The sequence below is a fragment of the Canis lupus genome, chromosome 26 (genome assembly GCF_011100685.1).
Source record: "Canis lupus familiaris isolate Mischka breed German Shepherd chromosome 26, alternate assembly UU_Cfam_GSD_1.0, whole genome shotgun sequence".
NCBI classification, from domain to species: Eukaryota; Metazoa; Chordata; class Mammalia; order Carnivora; family Canidae; genus Canis; species Canis lupus.
In genome coordinates, this window is record NC_049247.1 from 13,721,125 (window position 1) to 13,744,720 (window position 23,596).

Here is a 23,596-nt window from a genome sequence, read left to right on the forward strand (position 1 = left end):
CATTGTAAGGTTTCTGCCTGGTAGTCACAAAAGAAATGAAAAGAAAGCCTTTTACTGAGGAATGACCTCAAAAGCCCTTCTTAGGAATTCCAGGATGTTTGGGGCACCTCACAGGTTGGGCACACCTGAATAATTTAGCGTCGTATTAAGGTACAGCTACATAGCACAGTCCCAGGCCCCTCTGCCAAAAGGCGGCTGTTTTTATGGGGGGAAACACAACAGCTGCTTTCACAGGTGTGGAGCAGCAATCCCTGATAAGCTGGTCCCAGCAGAGAAGAATACAGTGTCTATTTTAAAATGTGAGGAGGAAGAGGCAGAAAATGGTTAGCCCCAGTTGAAATCTTCATACACGCACATACACACACTCACACTTGGTAATAGTGAGGTGTAGCCAACAGAGCATGAAATCTTGAATTTCACTGAGAGTCAACGCTACCTTTTCTCACTTAGCCAACACCACTTCTGATTTTGTGACAACCTGGGTGCAAGCGGGCCAGAGTTCACTTGCATACTCTACCTTGCATAAGAAGTGAACAAATTAAAGAAATCCAAAGACAAAGGAACTACTTACCCTACCAAAAACTTTGAAAGTACCCACTTTCAAAGTGGGTATCAAAATGATGTATTTTTTTTAAAGATTTTATTTATTTATTCATAGAGACAGAGAGAGAGAGAGAGAGAGAGGCAGAGACACAGGCAGAGGGAGAAGCAGGCTCCATGCAGAGAGCCCGACGTGGGACTCGATCCAGGGTCTCCAGGATCACGCCCTGAGCTGCAGGCGGCGCTAAACCGCTGCACCACCAGGGCTGCCCCAAAACGATGTATTTCTAGTAGTCATGTTTTGGTCCCTCTGGGTCTACAGAACAAACAGCTCTGAAAAACACAAAAACTGGACACCTGTTCAAGTATTTAATTGCCTGCGTTGTGTTTTGGCTATAACCAGCCAGTTTTTTTTTTTTTAAGATTTTATTCATGAGAGAGGGGGGGTGGGGCAGAGAGACAGGCAGCGGGAGAAGCAGGCTCCATGCAGGGAGCCCAATGTGGGACTCGATCCTGGGTCTCCAGGATCAGGCCCTGGGCTAAACCGCTGGGCAACCCGGGCTGCCCCTGTTTCTTTATTATATTAAAAGCTGGCATTTTCTCATATGCATGTTGGCCATGTCTATGTCTTCCTCTGTGAGATTTCTGTTCATGTCTTTTGCCCATTTCATGATTGGATTGTTTGTTTCTTTGGTGTTGAGTTTAATAAGTTCTTTATAGATCTTGGAAACTAGCCCTTTATCTGATATGTCATTTGCAAATATCTTCTCCCATTCTGTAGGTTGTCTTTGAGTTTTGTTGACTGTATCCTTTGCTGTGCAAAAGCTTCTTATCTTGATGAAGTCCCAATAGTTCATTTTTGCTTTTGTTTCTTTTGCCTTTGTGGATGTATCTTGCAAGAAGTTACTATGGCCGAGTTCAAAAAGGGTGTTGCCTGTGTTCTTCTCTAGGATTTTGATGGAATCTTGTCTCACATTTAGATCTTTCATCCATTTTGAGTTTATCTTTGTGTATGGTGAAAGAGAGTGGTCTAGTTTCATTCTTCTGCATGTGGATGTCCAATTTTCCCAGCACCATTTATTGAAGAGACTGTCTTTCTTCCAATGGATAGTCTTTCCTCCTTTATCGAATATTAGTTGCCCATAAAGTTCAGGGTCCACTTCTGGATTCTCTATTCTGTTCCACTGATCTATGTGTCTGTTTTTGTGCCAGTACCACACTGTCTTGATGACCACAGCTTTGTAGTACAACCTGAAATCTGGCATTGTGATGCCCCCAGATATGGTTTTCTTTTTTAAAATTCCCCTGGCTATTCGGGGTCTTTTCTGATTCCACACAAATCTTAAAATAATTTGTTCTAACTCTCTGAAGAAAGTCCATGGTATTTTGATAGGGATTGCATTAAACGTGTATATTGCCCTGGGTAACATTGAAAGCTGGGATGCCTGGGTGGCTCAGTTGGTTAAGTGATCCCATGGTCCTGGGATGCAGACCTGCTCGGAGGGAGCCAGCTTCTTCCTCTCCCTCTGTGCCACTCTCCCCCACGTGTGAGGTCTCTTTCAAATAAATATGTTAAAGGCTGTCTTCTCGTTTTTAGAATGTCTAGCAGTTCAGCTCTGTCATCAGACACAAATGAAGTGGTACATACAAAATAACTGATGAGGTCCCACTGGGACAGGAGTTGGTGGCACAAACGTGACCCCCGCCATTGTCCCCGCTCACAGTATACTGCCAGCGTCACTGGTTTCTCTTTGTGTCTGTGAAAGCATGAGGAACCGGGCAGATGCGTGACTGAGCAAGGACAGAGCTGGCAACCTGGTACCCACAGTCTGATAATAGCCCATGCAAGACAAATCCACAGAGAAGAGCTTAAATGGCAATGCACGGAAAAGCCCCAGTCAGGAAAGCACTTATGTAGGAAAGAACTCTCATAATCCATTGGTTTCTCTTTTTAAAAAAATTATTACTATATACTTGTGTGGCACCTTTTTACAGTAGCATTTCCTATCCCCTCCCGCCCCCCCATCACTCCATGCAAAGAGCTGCTATGGGGTGTGGGGGCAACAAGAGAACAAATCTGTCAGGTTGGGGAGGGGGCAGTTTGTAAACTCGCAGGTCATTCTATAGCTGGGAGGGTGTCTGCTCTGGGTGTTAGCGTGTTAAGGACAGCGTGGCTGAGTAATAATGCCATTCCTGGAGGCAGCACTGGGCTGGGAGACCTGTGAGGAAGTAGCAGGTCCCTGGGGAGTCCAGGGTAATTGAATCAGCAGCACTCTAGTGCAGCTGAAAGCAAGGGCAGGGAAATAATAAAGTCAGCTCATAGCTCCTGGTAGCTCCTCTGTTCAACCTAAGGGGGAAATGTGACCGGAGGCTAGGGTCTCCACTTAGGCCCTGCTGACATCTGGAGCCAGGTAATCCTGTCGTGAGGGCCGCCCTGTGGACAGCAGTATGTTTAGCAGCGTCCCTGGCCTCAGCCCACTTGAGGGACCATCCTTCCCCAGTTGCAACAGAAATGTCTCCAAATAGTGCCAAAGATCCCTTTGAGACAAAACTGCCCCCTTTTGCTGCCCTAGGTCAACTGGAAAAGTTAGTTTGTTCACATATAAGCTACTTACTTTGGAGTCACACAGGGCTTCCTTCATTTAAAAATGCTAAGAAAAAGAGAAAAGTTGGTCAAGGTCAGGGTCAAATAGTTCAGCATATTTGAACGATAAATGGCCAATCAGAACATGGAAGAGTTCACCTCAGCAGCAATTAAATAAATACAGATTAAAACACTGAGACCGGGCAGCCCCGGTGGCGCAGCAGTTTAGCGCCGCCTGCAGCCCAGGGTGTGATCCTGGGGACTGGGGATCAAGTCCCATGTCGGGATCCCTGCATGGAGTCTGCTTCTCCCTCTGCTTGTGTCTCTCTCTCTCTCTGTCTCTATGAATAAATAAGTAAATTATTTTAAAATTAAAAAAAAAAACAACAACACTGAGACCCATGAGCAGAATTAACAAATGATAATGCATGGGTTGTCAGGGGCATGGCAAAAAAAGACACTCCCAAATTCTTCAGGTGAGAGCAAAAATTGGTGAAAATAGTCATCAAATAAATATACAAACATGCACGTAAAAGCGTTCATCAATGCACTGTTTGTAGTAGCAAAAAAAAAAGGTAATAAGCAAAGAGTCCTGAGCAGGGGATTAATAACATTATTGTAATCCATAAAATTGACATCATGTGGTCATTAAAATTATTATAGGCCTATATGTAACATAAGAGGATGTCCATTACAGGATTGTTTTCAAGAGGAAAAAGTGCTCTCGTTTCTGCCTGGAAAGCATGAGGAAGAGAAAAAATATGAGAGCTGATCTCTGGGTCGTAGGATGTTAATTATTATTATTACTTTCATCTTTACATATTCCTGAATTATTAGAAATATTTCATTTTTAGCCTGAATTCTTTAAAAAACAGTAATAAAAATTATACTGAGAGTTCTATAATTGCCACCCTTCCACCTGAGGGGCTCACTAACCCTCACGTGGTCTCTGCTTACGCTGTACCCCCACTGGGCTGCAGATGCTGGACTGTGCACTGAACACCAGGCTTCACTCCCGCTGACGCCTCAGAACCCACATGATCCCACTTTCTAGATAAAGGGCTTGGGACTCTGAAGAGATGACTACCCAAAGCCATGCTGTTCACAAGTAGTTCCTCGCTGCGATGCAGAATTCTCTGCTGTCCTTGAGGGAATGACCAAGACCAAATAAGCAACATCTCTGCATGTTTACAATTTATCTGTTAATCTCAATGATGGGAAAAGGCTTTGCTTATAGATTGTGCCACCTGTCCCCATAGCTCCTTTGCAGCCACACCAACTGACACACTTCCCAGAGGCCCCAAGTCAGCTTTCAGGAACATGCTGACCCTTGAAAACTCTGCTCTAAAGTCCTATCCCCCACTTCCATGCCAGCCCCACATCACCAGGCCTAGGGCCACCTCTCCTATGTACCTGCCCGTCTCAGTACTTCCTGTATACTCTGCCGTTTCCTTCCCTGCTTCCCTGTTATGACAGGTATTTGTCACTCCAGCAACGAGCAAGGCAATAAAGATGCAGAATTGGGGGGAAATGCTTTGAGTTACCTTTAGCCCCAACACTCAATATTTGGTGACTTTTTTGTCCCTTCTTCGATCCTTCCCTAAAATCCCAGCATGTAACACATACTTTGCTAAACTCTGGGCAAGAAAAACTAAGATGAGGTCCCTAATTCTAGAAACCCTCAGTCGAGGAAACCAGAAACCACCCAGAGAGTGCAGAGCAGGGAGGGGTTCTGGGTTGGAGGGCTGGGGAAGCTGAGTGATGGTCCAGGTCCTTCAATGGCTTTATTTATGTAGTTGGCAGCATTTTGAGTTTCCAAAACAGTGAACATGCCTCTAAATTGACCTAAGTAAAACAAAAACAAAAATAAAAACAAACCCCACAAATAAAAACATATTCCAGGGCCAAATGAATTATCGACCCAATTTGGCTATTGATATTACCTCTCCTTTCTATTGGCCTGGATAACTGAAATATATGCGCTCTTGGTGGGTGGGTGGGGGGTGGGGATGATTATGGATGAGTCAGCAGTGGGGTTGGCAAGAGGCAGTGGGAAGGACAGAGGATCTGAAGCCGGAGATGAAGTTCTTGTTCTGGTTCTGTTGTTAAATCTCAGTGAGGATTCTGGAAGTCACTTTACTTCTCACAACTTCCTCCTGTATGAGGTGGGAACACAAGTGAGCTTAACTCTATGACATGGTTGTAGATACTGTTTGTAAAAGCACTGAAAATGCAGAATGTACTCATCAATAATTCAAGTAGGAAGTAAAGAGGCAAGGGTTAGTCTTTGATATAAAGCCATTTTCACATTAAATCTGTTACATTGCTCAAAAGTTCAAATAAGCTCCAAGGAGAGGCTGATACCAGTGACAACTCACATGAGACAAACACATACCAGACTCGAATTACCAAAAAAGAATGAGATGGTAAAACATCCAGACACGGACATTTCTTTCACATACAAAGTTTGATTTAGCACCATGAATGCACATAGAATCCAAAAAGTCCAATGCAAACTACATAGATTTTTTGGGGGGAAAATAGTAAAAAAAAACAACTGCCACAAAGCCCTCGGAGATGGCTTATTTAAGGAGGACAAACCCCTTTGGGAAGAAAGGTTTAACAAGTAATAGGAGAAAATCATGGGGAATTACTGCTACATACTGCAGAAACATACTGGAAGGCAAACATGGTCCAAAGAAAAACCCTACTGAAAAAAAATGTCAAAAGTGGATTGTAAAACTGGTACCTGGCTCCAAGGTCAACAGCTTGAACAATCAAAAATGAAAAAGACCTGGCCTGATCCCAGGATTAGTAAGGGGCTTGCTCCAGAAAAGAGCTGTGTGTCCATGTCTCCTGAGAGCAAAGAGCCATAGTACTTGAGGGGCAGAATGTCTTGGTCAGAGGACCAAATACTCTTGACCTTGAGCCTGAGAGATTCGATGTTGAGCACGTGGACCCAACAACTGGCATGCCCAGTGTTCACGGGCTCGCCCCACTGAGGGTAGGAGTGACTCACTTACAGCAGCACCTTGACAGAAACTTGGGCCTTCTTCTTCAAAGGTCGTGAGGAAACTGAAGGTCTGAACCTGTTATATGTCCCAATGCTGAAAGCAATGAAGGATGACTGCCTACAGCCAGTTATTAGGTGTCTCTTCACCTAGGAATTGCCATAACAGCAGGTTTCCATGACAGGAGAAGGGAGGAGGCTCCCAGGTACCATGGCTGAGCAGACCACAATCATTTCAACAGTGGCATTGGAAATGAGAAAATCCTCCGGAACAGGGAGTTGGAATTTCTGGTTCAGAGGATGCGCACATGCAGGTAATGCAAACACATTCAAAACCATGATGAGAAAACCTGTGGGCAGCTGGTGCCACCTGCAAGGGGGCTGGTAGAGGGCCGGAACGGAATAGTATCTTTGAGTTGTTGACAATTTTAGATGTCAGAATATAGTGTCCAGGGCCCACTCCTGAAGGAGCTTTTAAAACAAAACCCAAACTACCTTGGGAGAACATGCATGTTCAAAGAGGCCAAACATTTTATCAGGGTAAAGGGATGACTTCACTCAGGAAACCCAGGGACACAAGAAAACAACAACAATTTCCTTGAATATATTTGACTATTAAGGCAAGATATCTTCCTATATAAACCATTATCATGTTCCCACTACTCCAAAGAAGTCCAATAAATAAATTTACAGTGAAGGGCTCGAGGAGTCTGCAACAGTAGAAGTGCCCCAGAGCACCAGCACCTCCGCAGGCTCGCCTGTAGTTTGTTCTTGAATGTGATGCACTGGTGTTTTCAAGCTGCTTCACAGAATAGTTCCACAGGGTAGAGCCCAGTGGTGACTGAGGCCAAAGAGTATAGCACAAGAGGCGGTCAAAACCAAGGCTTCCATGCGATGCCTCTCTTCTTCTACGCGGACTAGAGAACGCTGGAGGGTAGCTTCAGGCCACAAGTTCTCCTGTGGCACCTGGTGGCTCGTGTGTTGTCTGCTGTGACTGTCACGCGGGGAAGAGCTCAGGAGGGCTCTCTCCATAGCAGTACTTGGCTATGGGGTCCCTATAGGTGTTCTCATGCTGCACGCTCTGTTGGCAAAAGGGAAGATAAGAGCGCCATGAGAGAGAGCAGAGGCTCACACACCTCCCTTGTGGGATGGTAGAGGTCAAACCCAGGACTGTGGGCCAGCACACCCTGCAGGAGCCTGGCACAGCTATCTCCAAATGCCACCAAGTGACGCCAGGCACTTGTTTGAAACAAAGGTGGATGCTCAACACCGAATGCCAACAACAAGCATGCGAATGGACAGAACATCACTGCATGACAATGGTTTCTTTTAATGTCAAAAGTAAGTTTTTTTTTTTTTTTTAAAGATTTTATTTATTTATTCATAGAGACAGAGAGAGAGGCTGAAAGACAGGCAGAGGGAGAAGCAGGCATCATACAGAGAGCCTGATGTGGGACTCGATCCAGGGTCTCCAGGATCACACCCCGGGCTGCAGGCGGCGCTAAACCACTGCGCCACCGGGGCTGCCCAAAAGTAAGTTTTGTTCGTTTTTTAAAACAACCTAGCTACAACTTGGGCAACTCAAGACAACTATTTTCTCAGATGATGTTAAATTAGATTAAAATCCAGAGACTGTTTTGCTCCCAACTTCTGTGCTCCAAAGAAATTCAGTTCCTGGTACTGAACCCTGCAGAGATGAAGGAGACGCCACTTCAAGGCGTTTTCACGAAGTTTTATGTACCTTGAGGTCTGGCACACAAGCCAAATCCCACAATACCACACAAGCCTCATTTGGTTAAGTAAATGGAACGTGGGATTTAACAAAGACAACCATCCCTGACGGCTAATTTTTCAGCAATTTGTTTTCATAACAAGCAACTTGAGTTTTTGGCTAGTCTGGAGTTCATTAATTAGCCCAAGACTAATGCTTAACATCTAAATTGTTAAGTATTAATCCAATTTATGGACACGCAGCAAATCTTTTTTGGGATACCACAATCAAAACAAACTAGGAACTGGGAACTCTTGCTTTACAATAAAAAGATAAAGTCAGAAAGGTTAACATCTTCCCTCAAGATTGGAAATGGTGTCTGGGTTTTATCAGTTGAGGAAAGACAATACTCCGCCTTTTCTAGCATTTCTCAGAATGAGAGACTGAATCAAAATGAATCATGTGTTCGGCCTTCTTCCCCATCTCCTTTAAAGCCCATTCAAGTGGAAAGCTCTTCCAGCAACACAAGACCATCAGGAATTTCTTCATGTTTTCAAATGTTCATTATAATCCCTGAAGTATTTACCCCGTGATTCTGAATGCTCTGAGAGCAGACCAGAGGTGCACAAAGCGGCATAAAATAAAAAAATGGGCTAACAGAAATCTGGCAAAAAGTGCAAGAGGCACAGAGAATGACAAACGAGTCTGCTATCTCAGATGAAGCCAGTACAGTCTTGGGAGACACCATGAACAGAAGGCAGAAGAAGCACACTTGTACACTACACACAGCTGGCGGTCTTAAAACTGAGAGCCCCAACGACCACCGGACCGCAGAAGTGGAGAGCTGAGGGAGCAGAGTGATGCAAAGGCCCAGACATGCAGACACTTGCAGGACTAGGGGCAGCGCTGAGTGCCCGAAGAGCAAAGCATTTATAGACAACATGCTTATGAGAACTGAGAGATTGACCACCCACAGATTTATTCGCCTATTTTTAAATGCCCACCTGCCCCCATCCCCTTGAATCCTAAAATAAACCACAACTCTGTTCCACAACAAATAACTACTTCCTTTAAACAAGTGGTTGCTGGAAAGCCTTAGTCATGTTTCAGAGACGTGGAGGAGAGAACTGCTCTCAGGAACTGGACTATTAGGACTCCCCCAGACTTAGAAATAATTGTACGCTTCCACTTGAAGTGCGGATATGCCAATCAGATAGGGGAGATGCAAGCTGATTAGACCCTGATTTAATATAAAGATTTTACTTTCCCAGCATGTACAAATCTCATAGTGACATTCTAAATACCATCACTCTACCAAACAAAATTTGACACAGCTTTGCTTAAATCTCTTCTCTGTTATTATCCCACTAAGTGGCCCCCACTGCAAATTTCCGAGTTTTCTTCTCCACCCTGACTCCTACCTGCCCATCCCCCAGCTAGCGGCATCACAGCTTCTTTTTATTTATTTTTATTTTTATTTATTTATTTATTTTTTGCATCACAGCTTCTGACCTGGGATGAGGTCCTGCATTTGGCCAGACACAATTCAAAGTGATCTTCGACGGCCATGAAGAGGTTCTGGAATGCCACGGCTGCGCGGTTGAGGAAGCGCTCCAGGAGAAGTTGCTATGGAAACAAAAGTTAGCACCTGTAATAAATTCCAGACTCAGCAGCACAGGGTAACCTTGGATATTTCTCCTAAATTAAGACCCTGCTGATATGGATGAGGGGGGCAGAGAGAAGGAGAGAGCAAGCTCAAATGAGCACGAGCCTGATACCCTATCCATCAGAGAGCTGATGAGCAACACAATGGACCCTCCCACAAATGAGCCACCCATGTCAGCAGGAAGCACTCCCTTCCTTGTTGACGCTGCCTCACAGCAGCAATCTCTGCCATCTACACAGTTCCCTTCTCAGCCCTACCTTCCAGAGACTCTTGTGTGGAGACTTCGATGCTCACCATCCAATAAAGGTATAGAGAAAGGACATGGAGGTGGCGGCAACCGCCCATACCTTGCTGGGCTGCAGGCAGCAGGACACACAGTACTCATAGGCACCACAGCAGCCATGGGGCAAGCAGCCATCACAGCGGTACTGCTTCGTGCCGGGGACGTTGACATTACAGCAGCCGTTCACCAGCAAATCCTTCCTTTCACAAATGTATCCTGGAAGTCAGAGACTCACCTGAGTAACAAGCCAGCAGTCCTCCCACCTCTCTACCGGGTGATCACACACAAAGCAGCAATACAAATGCTGCACACAAAGAACAGAGAGAAAGAACGTGGAATGTGGAGCATGCCAAGCACCAGAGGGCCAGGAGTCAGACACGTGACCAGGACTTGCTTTCTGCATGCCGTAGTGTACAGGCAACATGGGCTCCCATGTGATGGGTAGGCTACATGTTCTCATCTACCTAAAATGACCTTCTGCTCTGTTGGCGTGTTTGATTTAATCACCATATGAAGTCATGCTTAACCAACACACTGAAGAAAAATGGTATTGTTTTCAAAAAAAAAAAAGAAAAAGGAAAATAGAAAAAAACCAAAGGTTTCATTCCTGAAAGTGAGATCCATTTAGATTTAAAAGCCAACCAACCAACCCTCCAATCTTTACAAATATCTTTGAAACGCTTGGCATTTATTTGGAAGATTTCTGAAAAAGAAATAGTCACGCTGAACCTTCATAAGTTGATTTAGGCTGTAAGTACATAGGCCAGGAATTCTCAGAATCTGGGAATGCAGGTTCTCTAATACCCAAGGGAGAAAAATCCTAATTCCCTCCACTCCTTATAAATCCCTCTGTAAACACACTGCCTCCAACCTAGTCAAACCGAAACCCAACTCAAGTAAAGACTCTCCTCATAAAAACTACTTTATTGTTCAGAGCTGCTAAACAGACATTTTTCTACAACCTTCTGGGAGTGGGACAGAAAAATGTAAGAAGTGCATGAGGGACACCACACAGCTCTTGGGAAACTCCCAGGTGCATGCATGGGCCCACAGGTGCAGAGCAGCTGTTGCCAGCATCATTCCATTCCAAATACCCCAGCTTCTTAATCCTCAAAGGATGAGACTTGGTGAAGTATAAAGTTGTTTTCAGAAATTACTCTGGAAAACAAAGTCTGTACAAAAGCCGGTGGCACCAGTAAAATAACAATGGAAGAGATGCAGAGGGCCCTCAGTTAACACCTGGAAAACCAGGGCCTGGAAAGAACCAGACCCCGGTTACCTAAGAACAGATGATGTTAAAGTTAGATTAAGCTCCAGAGCATGTACTTAAAACTAAGACAGGACTACTCAAATGCCATAATATATGCTTCTTGGATTCTTTTTTAACTACTTTGACTCATTTTCTTCACAGGGATTATATAAACCAACACAAATCCAAAGAAGCCGGCACTGTTTCTCAAAATTCAGCCCCAAATGATACACTGCAATCTTATCACCTGTCAGGAGACGGAAAATATAACATGACCTAAACTCCACTTGTTGAAATTATCTTTCAGTCTCTTTCTCTTTTCTCTATCCTATCCCGTCATCTACCTTTGTGCCCCTCCTTTGGTGCCCCAGTGCTCACTGCTAGTATTTAGTCTTGAAACCACAGGGCTTTCTGATTTCTGGTAAGAGAGCGCATTAGGATTTCTCCTCTTGCATCGTAAATTCTACTCATGCCAATGTTGTTTCCAACAAGGAGTTCAGTAAGATGACAACCTCAGAGTGTGTCTCGACTGACTAGGAAATTAACTTCTAACCTTGGAAAAGTTTGTCATTCTAATTGGTTGTCTTATTTAATAACTGTTACCCTGGCAACATTCATGGTGGCATCTGCTTATGCAAAGGCATCAATTACTGCAAGTTTTCTTTATGAAATTGTTTATTTCCTCTCATGGTCATGGAGGTACAATACAACCTATGGCCCCAGGATTTTTATTAATGGATTCTTGGAACTTTCTACTTAAGAAGTCTGAGAGGCTTTGTCTCACTTGAATTAATCAGAGGAAAATTATTCTTGTGTTAGCTAAAACAAAAGAAAATGAAGGTCACTTGTAACCTAGTATTAACTATTAAAGTCAAAGCATATGATTTCATGTTTTCTCACTGGGTGTCATGGAAACAAAACAGTTTCTAAGAAAAAAAGGACTGAACTCCCAAGTTCTGTCTCAGCCCTAGATCTCCCCGCTGACCAGCTGTATCATCTTATGGAAGTAAATTTCCTTTGTCAAACTTTGTTTAAAAAACAAAACAAGAGGCTATTTGCAATACTATTTGCTTTTCTAACATGATCTTCAAGACAGAATCTGGCACTGGCATCACTGCTGGCTTGTCACTCCATCTTTGTGCAAAATTTTCCAGTTCAACTACCTTAGATGGGTATATTTCCTCTGATCCCTTCCCTTAATTCTAAGTAATCTCATCTGGTCTGATGCCTTTGAGGTCTCTTTTGGAAAATTGGGGGTTTTTTTTTTGTGGTTTCTGTTCATTTGCGTTTTGCTGGGAATGCAACTTTTCTTGAAAAGAACAGTAAATGAACTCTTGTTTCATTTTACAGATAGCATGCCTGCATTTTGTTCAGTCATCATGTATGGCTGAATATTCTAATTCAAGGTTGACCTGTGTTGATTCCAGTACTGCCACATTCACAATCCATTTGTTCTGAGACTCTCTGAAATGAGCAAAATTTACTCCTGCAAACAAACCAATCAGATTATTTGCAAACCACCAGTTGAAAAAAGAAAAAAGAGTCTGCAAAAACTATCAGGGAACTGTGAAAACTGTTTAGACAGTTGACATTAAGGGATAGTGCTACCCTATTGGTGTGATAATGCTGCCCTGATCATGGTTTATGAGTCCTTGTCATTGTAGGTAAGTTCCTGAGCCTCTTGGTGCCTGTGTCTTCACCTATAAAGTGCCAAGAGCAATGCCTATGTTGTAGGACTATTGTAAAAATCAGAGATATTCCAGGAGAGGTTTTAGCCTAGTGCCCAGCACGCAGATAAGAGCTCAACTGTGCATTCATGGGAGTTCCTCTTCAGGAAGACTGGGCCAGCCTTCAAATGGTGAGATCTCAACCAGCTAATCCAACCACCTCAACAGCACAGGAATCGCCTTTCTTCCAGACTAAAAGAAGGCAAGAAAACTCTGGGAGAAAAGGATACAGAGAGACAGGCTGCCGTTTTCACTGTAAGAGTAACACATGTTGAGTGTGTTTATCATTTGGACACCTAGGTATCTCAAGTCAGTTAAGCGTACGACTTGATTTTGGCACAAGTCAGGATCTCAGAGTTGTGGAATCAAGCCCTGTGTTGGGCTCCACACTCAGTGGGGAGTCTGATTCTCTCTCTCTTCCTCTGCCCCTCCCCCTGCTCATGCACATATGTGCACAAGCACTCTTTCTCTTTCTCTCTCTAAAATAAGTAAATAGGGCACCTGGGTGGCTCAGTTGGTTAAACATCTGTCTTTGGCTCAGGTCATGATCCCAGAGTCCTGGGATCGAGTTCCACATTGGGCTCCCTGCTCAGTAGGGAGTCTGCTTCTCACTCTCCCCTTCTCCCCACTTGTGAGCTCTCTGTCTCTCAAATAAAATCTTTTAAAAATTAAGTAAATTATTAATAATAATAAAAATGAATGTGTTTATTATTCATTCATCACCTAGTCAGTCAGTTAAAAGCACATTTCATACGCGCCAGAACTGTGTGACTATTATGCAGGCCACCAAGGAGGAACACTAGCTACCCTGTAGAATCACCACTAAAATAAGATAACACTGGCAAGGTCTGCGGCCAGGAAGCGATGGGTAGGAACTAGCTAGCACAGGGGCTGGCTCATGACCAACTGCTGAAACCATGAGCACAAGGAGCTTCAAAGACAGAATCATCACACTAAACTTCTCTGACAGTGAAGGGAGCCTTGAATGACAAGTAAGGTATGAAAGACAGAGATGTGAGAAATGCTGGGAAATGCACTGTATAAAACCACAGCAATGGACTCCCACTGTAGCCCTTCACTGGCTGCAGAGAAGAGGGGAGGAAGCCCTACCTAGCTCATCCGTGATGAGGTGCTTCCCTTGAATGGAGTTCCGGCACTGGTTGCCAGGCCGACTGCTGTTCCCCAGGTGAAATTGCACCTTCCACGGAATGGGCTGGTCGTGGTCTTGAACCTGGAGGAGATTCCGATCTCTCACTGCTCTTTCCTCCTACAAAGAGACCACAAATGGGAAGGTTAAAGTATCCTTTCTTGCATTCCCAGCCAAAGCTGTAATCTAAAATGCAACATAGGGCAGCCCGGGTGGCTCAGAGGTTTAGCGCTGTCTTCAGCTCAGGGCGTGATCCTGGAGACCAGGGATTGAGTCCCACATCAGGCTCCCTGCATGGAGCCTGCTTCTCCCTCCGCCTGTGTCTCTGCCTCTCTCTCTCTGTGTCTCTAGTGAATAAATAAATAAAATCTTTAAAAAGATGCAAAATAAACCTGTAGGAAAAATAACAAATTAAAGCTATGCTTCAAAAGTGGCTTACTTTTACATCAACGGCCTTTGGATTCGATGCATTTTGTAAATGTGTATGAAAACGTTAATTTCACACAAAACTTAGGAGAGAAAAAGTTCTAAACTTTTTCTTTCTGATGGTTAATCATTTAAAATACTTTCTTATAATAAAACAAATACATTACTGAATAGAACATAAAATTTGAAAACACCTTTAAAATAGAAGAAGAAACTTCAAAGGAATTTTGCAACTGTCATTTCAGACAATACCTGGACTCATCTGAAGCACAAGTTCACTCTCATTTGCTGTTATGAGTACTTCAAGGATAAGTAAGCTTAGGGGAATACTGAATTGAGAGGTTAGTTTTAGGAGCATGAAGAAGCATGTTAACTTGCAAATTTCCCCTTTTTTTCCTAAGACAGACTTCCAGCCAGCCCTTAACCTACACATGCAAAGGGCCATGCTGCTCCAGAGGCAAGCACTTATGCTTTCCTCCTAGCCTCCAAACTGCAGCCAAGCTTTCAAAACTGCTTTTCCTATATTATTGCAGAAACTAAGGGGGAAGGTGCCTAACTACCAGAAAACAAGCCAAGCATGAAACAGCCATCTTCTGAATCCTTCAAGCTGCTGCTGGAAAACACCACAATCATACAAGACTCTCTCCCAAAGACTTTTTATATATTTTAAACATCCTACCTTTTCAATAGAATTCTTGGCTTTTACCATTAAGAATGACCTGTGATGTGTCACCAGCAAAAGGGATTAGCCTTGAAAGTTTGATGGCAAAGGATATATACTTTAAAACAATGAAATAGAGCTTCACGGTTACTAATATTTCCTTAGGAAAGCAACCTAGGAAGAGCTATTAATATTTAAGATATACATATCCACATATACTTTGGGCACAGCAAACGTATTTTTGAGCTTTTTTTATAGAAAGTACTAATGTGTAAGGATGAACCAGGATGTTTACTATAGCACTGCTTATATGGTAGGAAAAACCTGGAAACCCAACAGAGAAATGACTGAACAACACTGGTATAGCTATGGCTATTATAAAAATCCCAGATGAGAGTGATATGTATTTATCTAGCGTGGCTCTTAAATCCTGCCTTGGACATTATTGTACGACTTTATTTTTTTATTTATGTATTTATTTTTAAGATTTTATTTATTAATGAGAGACACAGAGAGAGAGAGAGAGAGAGAGAGAGAGAGAGAAGCAGAGACACAGGCAGAGGGAGAAGCAGACTCCACGCAGGGAGCCTGATGTGGGACTCAATCCCAGGTCTCCAGGATCACACCCTGGGCTGAAGGCGGTGCTAAACCTCTGAGCCACCCGGGCTCATGTATACTCATGTACAACTTTAAAACAAACTCTTGATTTCTGAGTCCAACTTCAGACATAGTAAAAATCTCTCTGGATGAGACCTGGGAATTACTATTGTTAAAGTACCTGAATGATTTTAATACACAGAGTACTGTGTGTAGACTACTGGATAGATGTCCACAATACATTAAGTGAAAAAAAAAAAAGGTTACAAAATGATGTGCATATTATCACACAGTATGATAACAATTATAATAACATACACATACACGTTTGTAAGAACTGAAATAAAAGTATGGAAAGATATTCTACAGACTATTAACGTAGAAGGGATAAGGTTTTCTGCCATCTTTGGCAAATTAATATTTTTATTAATATTTTTAAATTAAAATAATAAAAACATGAGTGTTATTAACAAGACACTGAGGTATCTATGTGAACTCTGTACTAGCCTTGAAACTTTTAAATCTGTAATTGTTCCAAAATAAAAATGTTATTTAAAAAAAGCATGATTAACAACATTAAAGATAAAAAATTGCTCACAATCCCATTGCTTAAATAAAACTATCAATTTTTATATATTAACTTCTAACCTTTGACCCCAGCATTTAGAATACAAATTCCCTGCATTCAGCTCTTGACACTAATTGGATGGTAAACCATTCAAGTACCTACCTTATCTTGATAATAACATTTTCAAGACTATCTAATCATCTATCATGCTGATGTGCTATAATTCAGTAAACACTCTCTACAGAACGTTGACCCATACCAAGTTTTTGTTATCATAGATAGCAACTGCAATAAAAACAGAGGTTTTGGGGGCGCCTGAGTGGCTCAGTTGGTGGAGTGTCAGGCCTTGGCCCAGGTCATGATCTCAGGGTCCTAGGACTGGTCCCACATTGGGCTCCCTGCTCAGCAGGGAGTCTGCTTTTCCCTCTCCCTCTGCCTCTCCTCAGCACTCAGGCTTTCTCTCTCTCTGTTAAATGAATAAATAAAATCTTTTAAAAAATAAAATAAAAACAGAAGTTTTGTTTATTCCCTTGAATGACTTGTAATAATAATTATTAGAAACAGTCATTGCTGTATAGTGCCAAATAATTTCCTTGGAGTTCTACGTGCCATTCAGGGTATTACCAGCATTTACGTAACAGTGTTTACAATTTTAACACCACTGCACCAGTACTGGAGTTTGTTTTTTAATTTACCAAGTGTGAAGTAGTCACATTTAGTGGCTTTAATTTTTATTCTGTCCTTCCTTTGGTTTCATTTACAGGGAGGAACTGGCACTGGCAGAAACCGGGTAGGTCATACAAAAACAGCATCTGTGTTCCTTGGTTGGCGCAAGAAGAGGGGCTAACTGCAGAAGCCTTGGGAATATGGGACGAATCACTTTGGTGGACGCGGCCTGACTACCTGTAAATTTATACTCTTCTGCTCTGCTGGGACCCTATCAATTAACTGCAGAATCAAGCGATGTGCAAATGAAATTGAGCTTCAAATGCTGCCCTAGATAAATTCATAGCCATAAAGATCAGTAAGCAGCTGGTCAAAGTACCCTGGATCTCACAATGAGGCTAAAAGTACTCTTACCACTACTCTCAAACTGTCCTGTTACCTCTTCCCGAGAGAAAACAGAAGTTCACAGATAAGTGCATCCCAGAAGGGCTTCTTCCACATAACTCTGCTCCTGGTAAACAGGGAGGCTAGTATTCCAGCACTTAAACTTGTTTTCAAATATGAATAATCAAGACCTTGCCAAGAGGATTTGGTAAGAGTTGTACAATCAAAAAAGACTGTACAAGAGATAGAGTGAGACAAGTAGCAAATGTCACGAATTAGTATACGTTTGCTTTTCTGAGGGTCCAGTCTCACCAACAGTGTAATGAAGGGGCGCTGAGGGGATTCCTTCCATGGTTTTAAACCCTTTCCAAACTGACCTACCCTATTAGGTTGTCTTCATTCTAGGCTTTTGTACATATACACGTGCATGCACATGTGTGTGAGTGCCTGCATGTATGTTCCCCCCACAAAGGTATCAAGTCCTCACAATGCATTAAAGATATATAGACAAGGGGAGCCAGTACTCTATTCTCAGAATCCCCAGAGCAATCGATAAAGAAGTGTGTACAAGAATCAGTGCAATCAACCACAACAGACATCCACACAGGGTGCACGGGGGTACAAAGAGTGGAAACAAAAAGGAGCAAAACAAGCAGAAAAACATGAGACCTTTCTTCATCAATTATAAAGCACTATAGTAATGTTTTCATTACTAGTATATGGTACTTAACCTTATTCTAAAAGGAGTATTTCAATAGCTGCCCCATCTATTTTCCAGGGGCTACGACAAGGGTCAAATGAGATAAATGTCCCATGGTTGGTGAATTACGGGTCATGTTCTGTACCCTGGGCCGTACTTAAACTTTCTGAAAAATACACATACCTTGGTGATCCAAACAAAGCAAAACAAAAACAGATTAGCAATTCTCTTATGATTTGTTAACACTTCAGAAGTATCTAACTCACACATTTAATCCACTGTAATTTACATAGTTATTTTAAAAGCTAAAGATTGTTAATATATTTCCAGTGAGTTATGCCAAGAGTCCTGAGACTTTCAAGGACTGCTCCACCGGAACGTGAGAACATTTATTTACATGAGAGGACTCTAAGGACCCTCTGACTCCAAGACTGGGATTTCTTCCGTCTCAGCTTAGATGCCCCACAGGGGTAGGCCCACCCTGCTGCTCTGTCACAACACCTTGCTGTTTCCTTCCTTTGGTACATAAATTGTCATCTGAAATCATTCTGGCCACTCTCCATTTCTGCCCCCTTATTCTCTGGCAGATTATAGGCTTTTGGAGAGTGAGACCTCATCTGCTTTGCCCCCCGCTGTGTCTCCACCACCTAGCAGACAGGACCTAGCCCACGGCGGAGGTTCACTAAACATTTGTTAAGTAAAGGTGCTCAAGACAGTTGGCACCCGTTCCTCTCCCCCAACGGCATCTCCACCACTGTCATTAATTTCTCCTGCACTCCCATCTCTACAATTTCAACTATCCCCCAAAGCATTAATTAACTTGAAAACCAAAGAAAAGAGGAATTCAAAGCAACAGAGGATAATCAGCTAGTCTCCAGGCACAGCAGCTGCGTCTGCTCCAAGTTCAGAGTTTCTCCAAAGCAAAGCATGGGGCCCTACCTAGCCTTACAACTTTTCATGGCCTCTTCTCAATTCAATCCCAACACACACACACCAGGGCCCTAAACACTCCACACAATATCTCCGTCTCACAGAAAGAGAAATTGAGGCTAGGCAAAATACGTCAAACTCACCTCTAGTCGAACAGCTCAGGGGTGATGGATAACCAGAATTGCAGCAGGGAGCAGAGCAAGAGGAGCAAACTCAAATGTATATGAACAGCATCAGCCAGAATGGGCTCTGAGTTGTGGGTCCCAAGGACCTTTCTTATTCTTTATATTGAGAATCTTGATATGTGGGTTTATAAGGATCATGGCTATTGATATTTATCACATTGGAAATTAAAAAAATAAATTCTTAAAATACTTAAATTATCTATTCAACTGAAAATAATAGACCTATTATATGTTAACAGGGTTTGTCTGTGAAAAAAATGTTCTTCAAAACAAAAATTTGGTGAGAAAATAATTCTACTTTTCTGCCAATCTTAAAATCTAATCAAATAAAATCAAATATTAAAATCTGGCTGAAGGGAAGACAGCTGGATTCTCCCATCTCCCTCTGCGTTGTTATAGGTTGTTTGGGCTGACGCATATGAGGAAAATCTACCTCACACAGATGTCTAGTTGAAATGGAAGGGATATTCTTTTTTTTTTTTTAAGATTATTTATTTATTCATGAGAGACACAGAGAGAGAGAGAAAGAGAGAGAGAGAGAAGCAGAGACACAGGCAGAGGGAGAAGCAGGCTCCATGCAGGGAGCCCGGTGTGAGACTCGATCCCGGGACTCCAGGATCACGCCCCGGGCTGAAGGCAGGTGCTCAACTGCTGAGCCACCCAGGGATCCCTGGAAGGGATATTCTAATGTCTTTTTCTTTTCTTTTCTTTTTTAAGACTTATTTATTTATTCATCAGAGACATAGAAAGAAGTAGAGACACAGGCAGAGAGAGAAGCAGGCTCCACACCTGATGTGGGACGTGATCCCAGGATCCCGGGATCACGCCCTGAGCCAAAGGCAGATGCTCAACCGCTGAGCCACCCAGGCGTCCCCTAATGGCTTTTTCAAATAATTACAGATAATGTTCTTTGGTACTACATCAGAACTTGACAAGTGTAGTTTCTTAAAAGTTCATTGTCAATGGTGTAGCCACTTTGGAAGACAGTCTGGCAGTTCCTCAAAAAGTTAAACATGGGTTACCACATGACCCATCAATTCTACTCCTAGGACCATACCCCAAGAGAACTAAAAACATATTTCCATATAAAACCTTGTACACCAACGTTCATAGCAGCATTTATTAATAACCAAAAGGTAAAAACAAGCCAAGTGTCCACCAACTGATGAACAAAAACCAAAATGCAGTAGATGGATACAACAGAATATTATCCACATATAAAATGAAGTACTAATCGATGCTACAACACGGATGAACCTTGAAAACACTGGCTTCAAACTGAAAGAAGAGTACATACTATATGATTTCTTAATATGAAATGTCCAAAACAGCAAATCCACAGAGACAAGAGAGTTGACTAGGGGCTGCCAAAAGCTGATGGGCAGGGCTAGAGACTTACAGGTAAAGCGTTTCTTAGTGTTTATTAGGCTGCTGGAGGGATCAAACCCAGAGAAATCTGCCAACAGTTTTAGGAGAATCACAATCACCCCTCCCCAATCAATCATGGCCATTGATCACAGGTTTTTAAAAAAGACAACACTAATTTTAAAATAAATACACAAGGTGCATGAGAGTACTTAAAAGATGGTTGTAGGGAAGGTCACAGAGTAGACAGCATCTGGGTCAAGACATAAAAAATTAGTTGGAGAAGAAAGGAGAAGTCATCCCAATTAAATAGACTCACGACTCACTTGTTCAAACCATACTTAAGTATCCATTAAATGCCTGGCAGTATTCTAGGGGTGAGATTCCATGAACAACACAGACAACGTCCCTTTCTTAAAAACATTACTGCCTAGAAGGGAGAGGGAGGGAAGACAGATAAACGAGTTTATGAACAAGAAATGTTCAGTTAGTGATTCCTAGTACAAAGAAAATAAGACCGGTCCACAGGCAAGGAATCTTAATTTAGATTGTGTCACCCACTGTGGCCTGAGGCAGTAACAGTTCACCTGGCCTGAAAGGATAAAAAAGACTCAACTCACCATGCAGTGAACCTGGAATAGAGTCTGAAGTTTTATTGGAGTGCAACAGACACCCAAAGAAGGATTATACCTAGGGGAGAACTGTGACATTTTTTTCTTCCAGATTATCACCCCTATTAACACTGGGTAGAGAAGAGACTGTTGGACAAGAAAGAAAGCAGAGACCTGGGGCACCTGGGTGGCTCAGTCGGTTGAGCATTGGACTCTTGGTATCGACTCAGGTCATGATCTCAGGGCCATGGGATTGAACCCCACATCGGGTTCCACGCTGAGCACAGAGTCAGCTTCAGATTCTCTCCCCGCCTCTCCCTCTGTTCCTACCTCTGCTTGTGTGCTAGCTCTCGTGAGCTCTCTCTCTTTAAAAAAAAAGAAAGAAAAGAAAAAGAAGCAGAGACCTGCTGGTGGGCTACTGTAGTAGTCCAGACAATGTAGCCTGACCTCGGGAAGCACCAGGAACCCAGTGACAATGAGGACAAAATAACAGAATAAGGATACACTGTGGAGGCAGAGGCAATGTTTTGGATGTGGGGAGTGAGAAAAAGAAGGAAGTTATTTGTGGCTCTTCTACCTGGTGAACAGTAATGCCACTGAGTGAGCCTGGGAAGACTAAAGAGGAACTGTTGGTGATGGAAAATCAGGAGTCCTGTTTTTTGTTTTTAAAGATTTTATTTATTCACGAGAGACACAGAGAGAGAGAGAGAGGCAGAGACAAAGGCAGAGGGAGAAGCAGGCTCCATGCAGGGAGCCCGATGCGGGACTCCATCCCAGGACTCCAGGATCACGCCCTGGGCCAAAGGCAGGCGCTTAACCACTGAGCCACTCCGGCGTCCCAAGAGTCCTGTTTTGGCCAAGAATGAGAAACCTATGACACATTCAAAAAGACATCAAGCAGGCAACTAGATAGAAGAATTGGGGGTTTTCTGGATAGATCTAGGCTAAAATTACAAATCTGGGTATCAAGAGCACACAGCTAGAATTTAAACAATGGCCCAAAAATCGCCTGGGTCAGGTAGGGAGGAATACAGAGATCTGAGTCCTGGCTCACTAGAATACTCAGAGGTCTGCCAGACAGAGAAGGAAAAACAGGTGACAACAAGCAGGTGTCTGTGAGGTCGCAGAAAACACCAGTCCCAGAAGCACTTAGTTCTTGAATGTCATGAACACATCCTAAGGTAAGAGGTGGGGTACAGCTCCGCATCTTCCCCTTCTGCAGCTCCTCCACTGATCCTATTAAACTAAGGTGACCACGTAGTTTATTTTATGTTCATTAATATATTTTACTTATGATCGTGATCCTTGAGACCATCAGAGCAACAGCACAAACCGGCATTGCACCCACACACTTTGGGTATGTTCACCCTAAAAACTCAAAAGGCTCAAACCCGACTCCTAAACAAACTTCCAACGCTTTGGTCACATTTCCCACATTGCCTTTTCTTCCAGAAATTCTCACACGGGAGAAAAACTAAGTGGATGGGGAGGTGACCAGAGATTTTCATGCGGGACGCCGGGGTGGCGCAGTGGTTGAGCAGCTAGCTGCCCTGGGCTCGGGTCGTGATCCCGGGTCCCGGGATGGAGTCCCGCATCCGGCTCCCTGCAGGGAGCTTGCATCTCTCTCTGCCTGTCTCTGCCTCTGTCTCCCGTGAATAAATACATAAAAATCTTTTTTTTTTTTTTTAAAAAAAAAAAAAAGAGGAAAAGAAAAAAGAAAATTTCATGCAACCAAGTTATGCTCAGAAAGGGCACCTCACGGGTCCTGCTGGGTCTCCCAGCCGGGTCGCTGAGGCCCCAAAGTAAACGCAGGCCAGGCACGCCAGCGCCGGCCTCGCAGCTTGGCTCCCCACACCTCCGACCCGCCGAGTCTCAGTTTCCCCCGCGGCCCTCTGGGGACGCCCGCCCCCCAAGACTGCGGCAGGCGACGCAAGAAACGCACGCCCCGTCTACGCTCAGGGGCCGGCAGGTGGAAGGCGCACGGAGGCAGGCAGGTTGGCAGCCCCGGCCAGGGCCCGGAGACCTGGGTTCGAGCGCCCCCGGGGCCCCCGGCCGGGCAGCGCCTTCTAGCTCCGGCACCAACGGAACGGGCAGGTCTCGGTTCCGGCGCACCGGCCCCTCGGACACACCCGCAGCGCGGCCGCAGAGGCGGCTCCCCCACCCCGGAGGAGAGCCGGGCGGGCGGGGGCGGGCGGCCACTCACCTGCTTGAAGGTGCTGCTGAGGAAGTAGACGAGCGACAGCCCGAAGACCAGGGCGAGCACCCACCTCTTCCGGAGGAGCCGGCGCCACACCATGGCCGCCAGGTTCACCATGCCGGCGCGGACGCGGGGCGCGGCGGCCGGGGCGCGGAGCGGGGCAGGCCCGGAGCCCGGGCGGCATGGCCCCTAGGCGGCCCGCAGCCCCATCCCCCCGGCGGGCGCCGGCCCCCCGGCCTCCAGCCCAGCCAGCTCCCGGCAGCCTCCCCGCGCCGCCCCACGTGACCCCGCGCTCACGCCCCGCCTCCGCTCGGCTCGCGTCGCCCACCTGCCTCGCTCGGCCCCTCCCCATTGGCCCCTGAGAAGCGGCCGCCTCCTATTGGCTGAGC

The 23,596-nt window shown here is 44.2% G+C and overlaps 1 protein-coding gene and 1 long non-coding RNA gene across 5 annotated transcripts; one reads left to right on the forward strand and one right to left on the reverse strand.

Moving 5' to 3' along the window:
- Positions 1 to 4,883: 4,883 nt before the first annotated feature.
- SPRING1 (SREBF pathway regulator in golgi 1) lies at positions 4,884 to 23,391 on the reverse strand. Of its 4 annotated transcripts, XR_005379214.1 has the most exons (6): positions 23,214 to 23,371; positions 13,881 to 14,037; positions 9,859 to 10,010; positions 9,358 to 9,471; positions 6,148 to 7,215; positions 4,884 to 5,280 (listed from the first exon to the last, which is right to left on the reverse strand). XR_005379214.1 is itself a non-coding variant. In XM_038575211.1 (5 exons), exons 1-5 carry the CDS (start codon positions 23,322 to 23,324, stop codon positions 5,230 to 5,232), a joined length of 585 nt encoding a protein of 194 aa, XP_038431139.1. In that variant the 5' UTR covers positions 23,325 to 23,371; the 3' UTR covers positions 4,884 to 5,229. The 4 variants fall into 4 exon arrangements, 3 of the variants coding, with proteins under 3 accessions (XP_038431139.1, XP_038431138.1, XP_038431140.1); XM_038575211.1 differs by lacking the exon at positions 6,148 to 7,215; XM_038575210.1 differs by lacking the exon at positions 4,884 to 5,280 and having other exon boundaries at positions 5,405 to 7,215.
- Positions 13,461 to 19,229, forward strand: LOC111092633. The gene is made up of 2 exons (XR_005379215.1): positions 13,461 to 14,062; positions 16,933 to 19,229. It is a non-coding gene; the product is annotated as an uncharacterized LOC111092633 (long non-coding RNA).
- Positions 23,392 to 23,596: the final 205 nt, after the last annotated feature.

What these genes read in the sequence shown, in the direction of transcription:
- SPRING1 (XM_038575210.1), bottom strand. Translation starts at nt 23,324, where the DNA reads ATGGTGAACCTGGCGGCCATGGTGTGGCGCCGGCTCCTCCGGAAGAGG. An exon ending in TCAGCAGCACCTTCAAGCAG is followed by an intron (nt 14,038 to 23,213) that starts GTGAGTGGCCGC and finishes GTCTCTTTGTAG; the next exon opens with GAGGAAAGAGCAGTGAGAGA. An exon ending in CCTCATCACGGATGAGCTAG is followed by an intron (nt 10,011 to 13,880) that starts GTAGGGCTTCCT and finishes TCTGACTTCCAG; the next exon opens with GATACATTTGTGAAAGGAAG.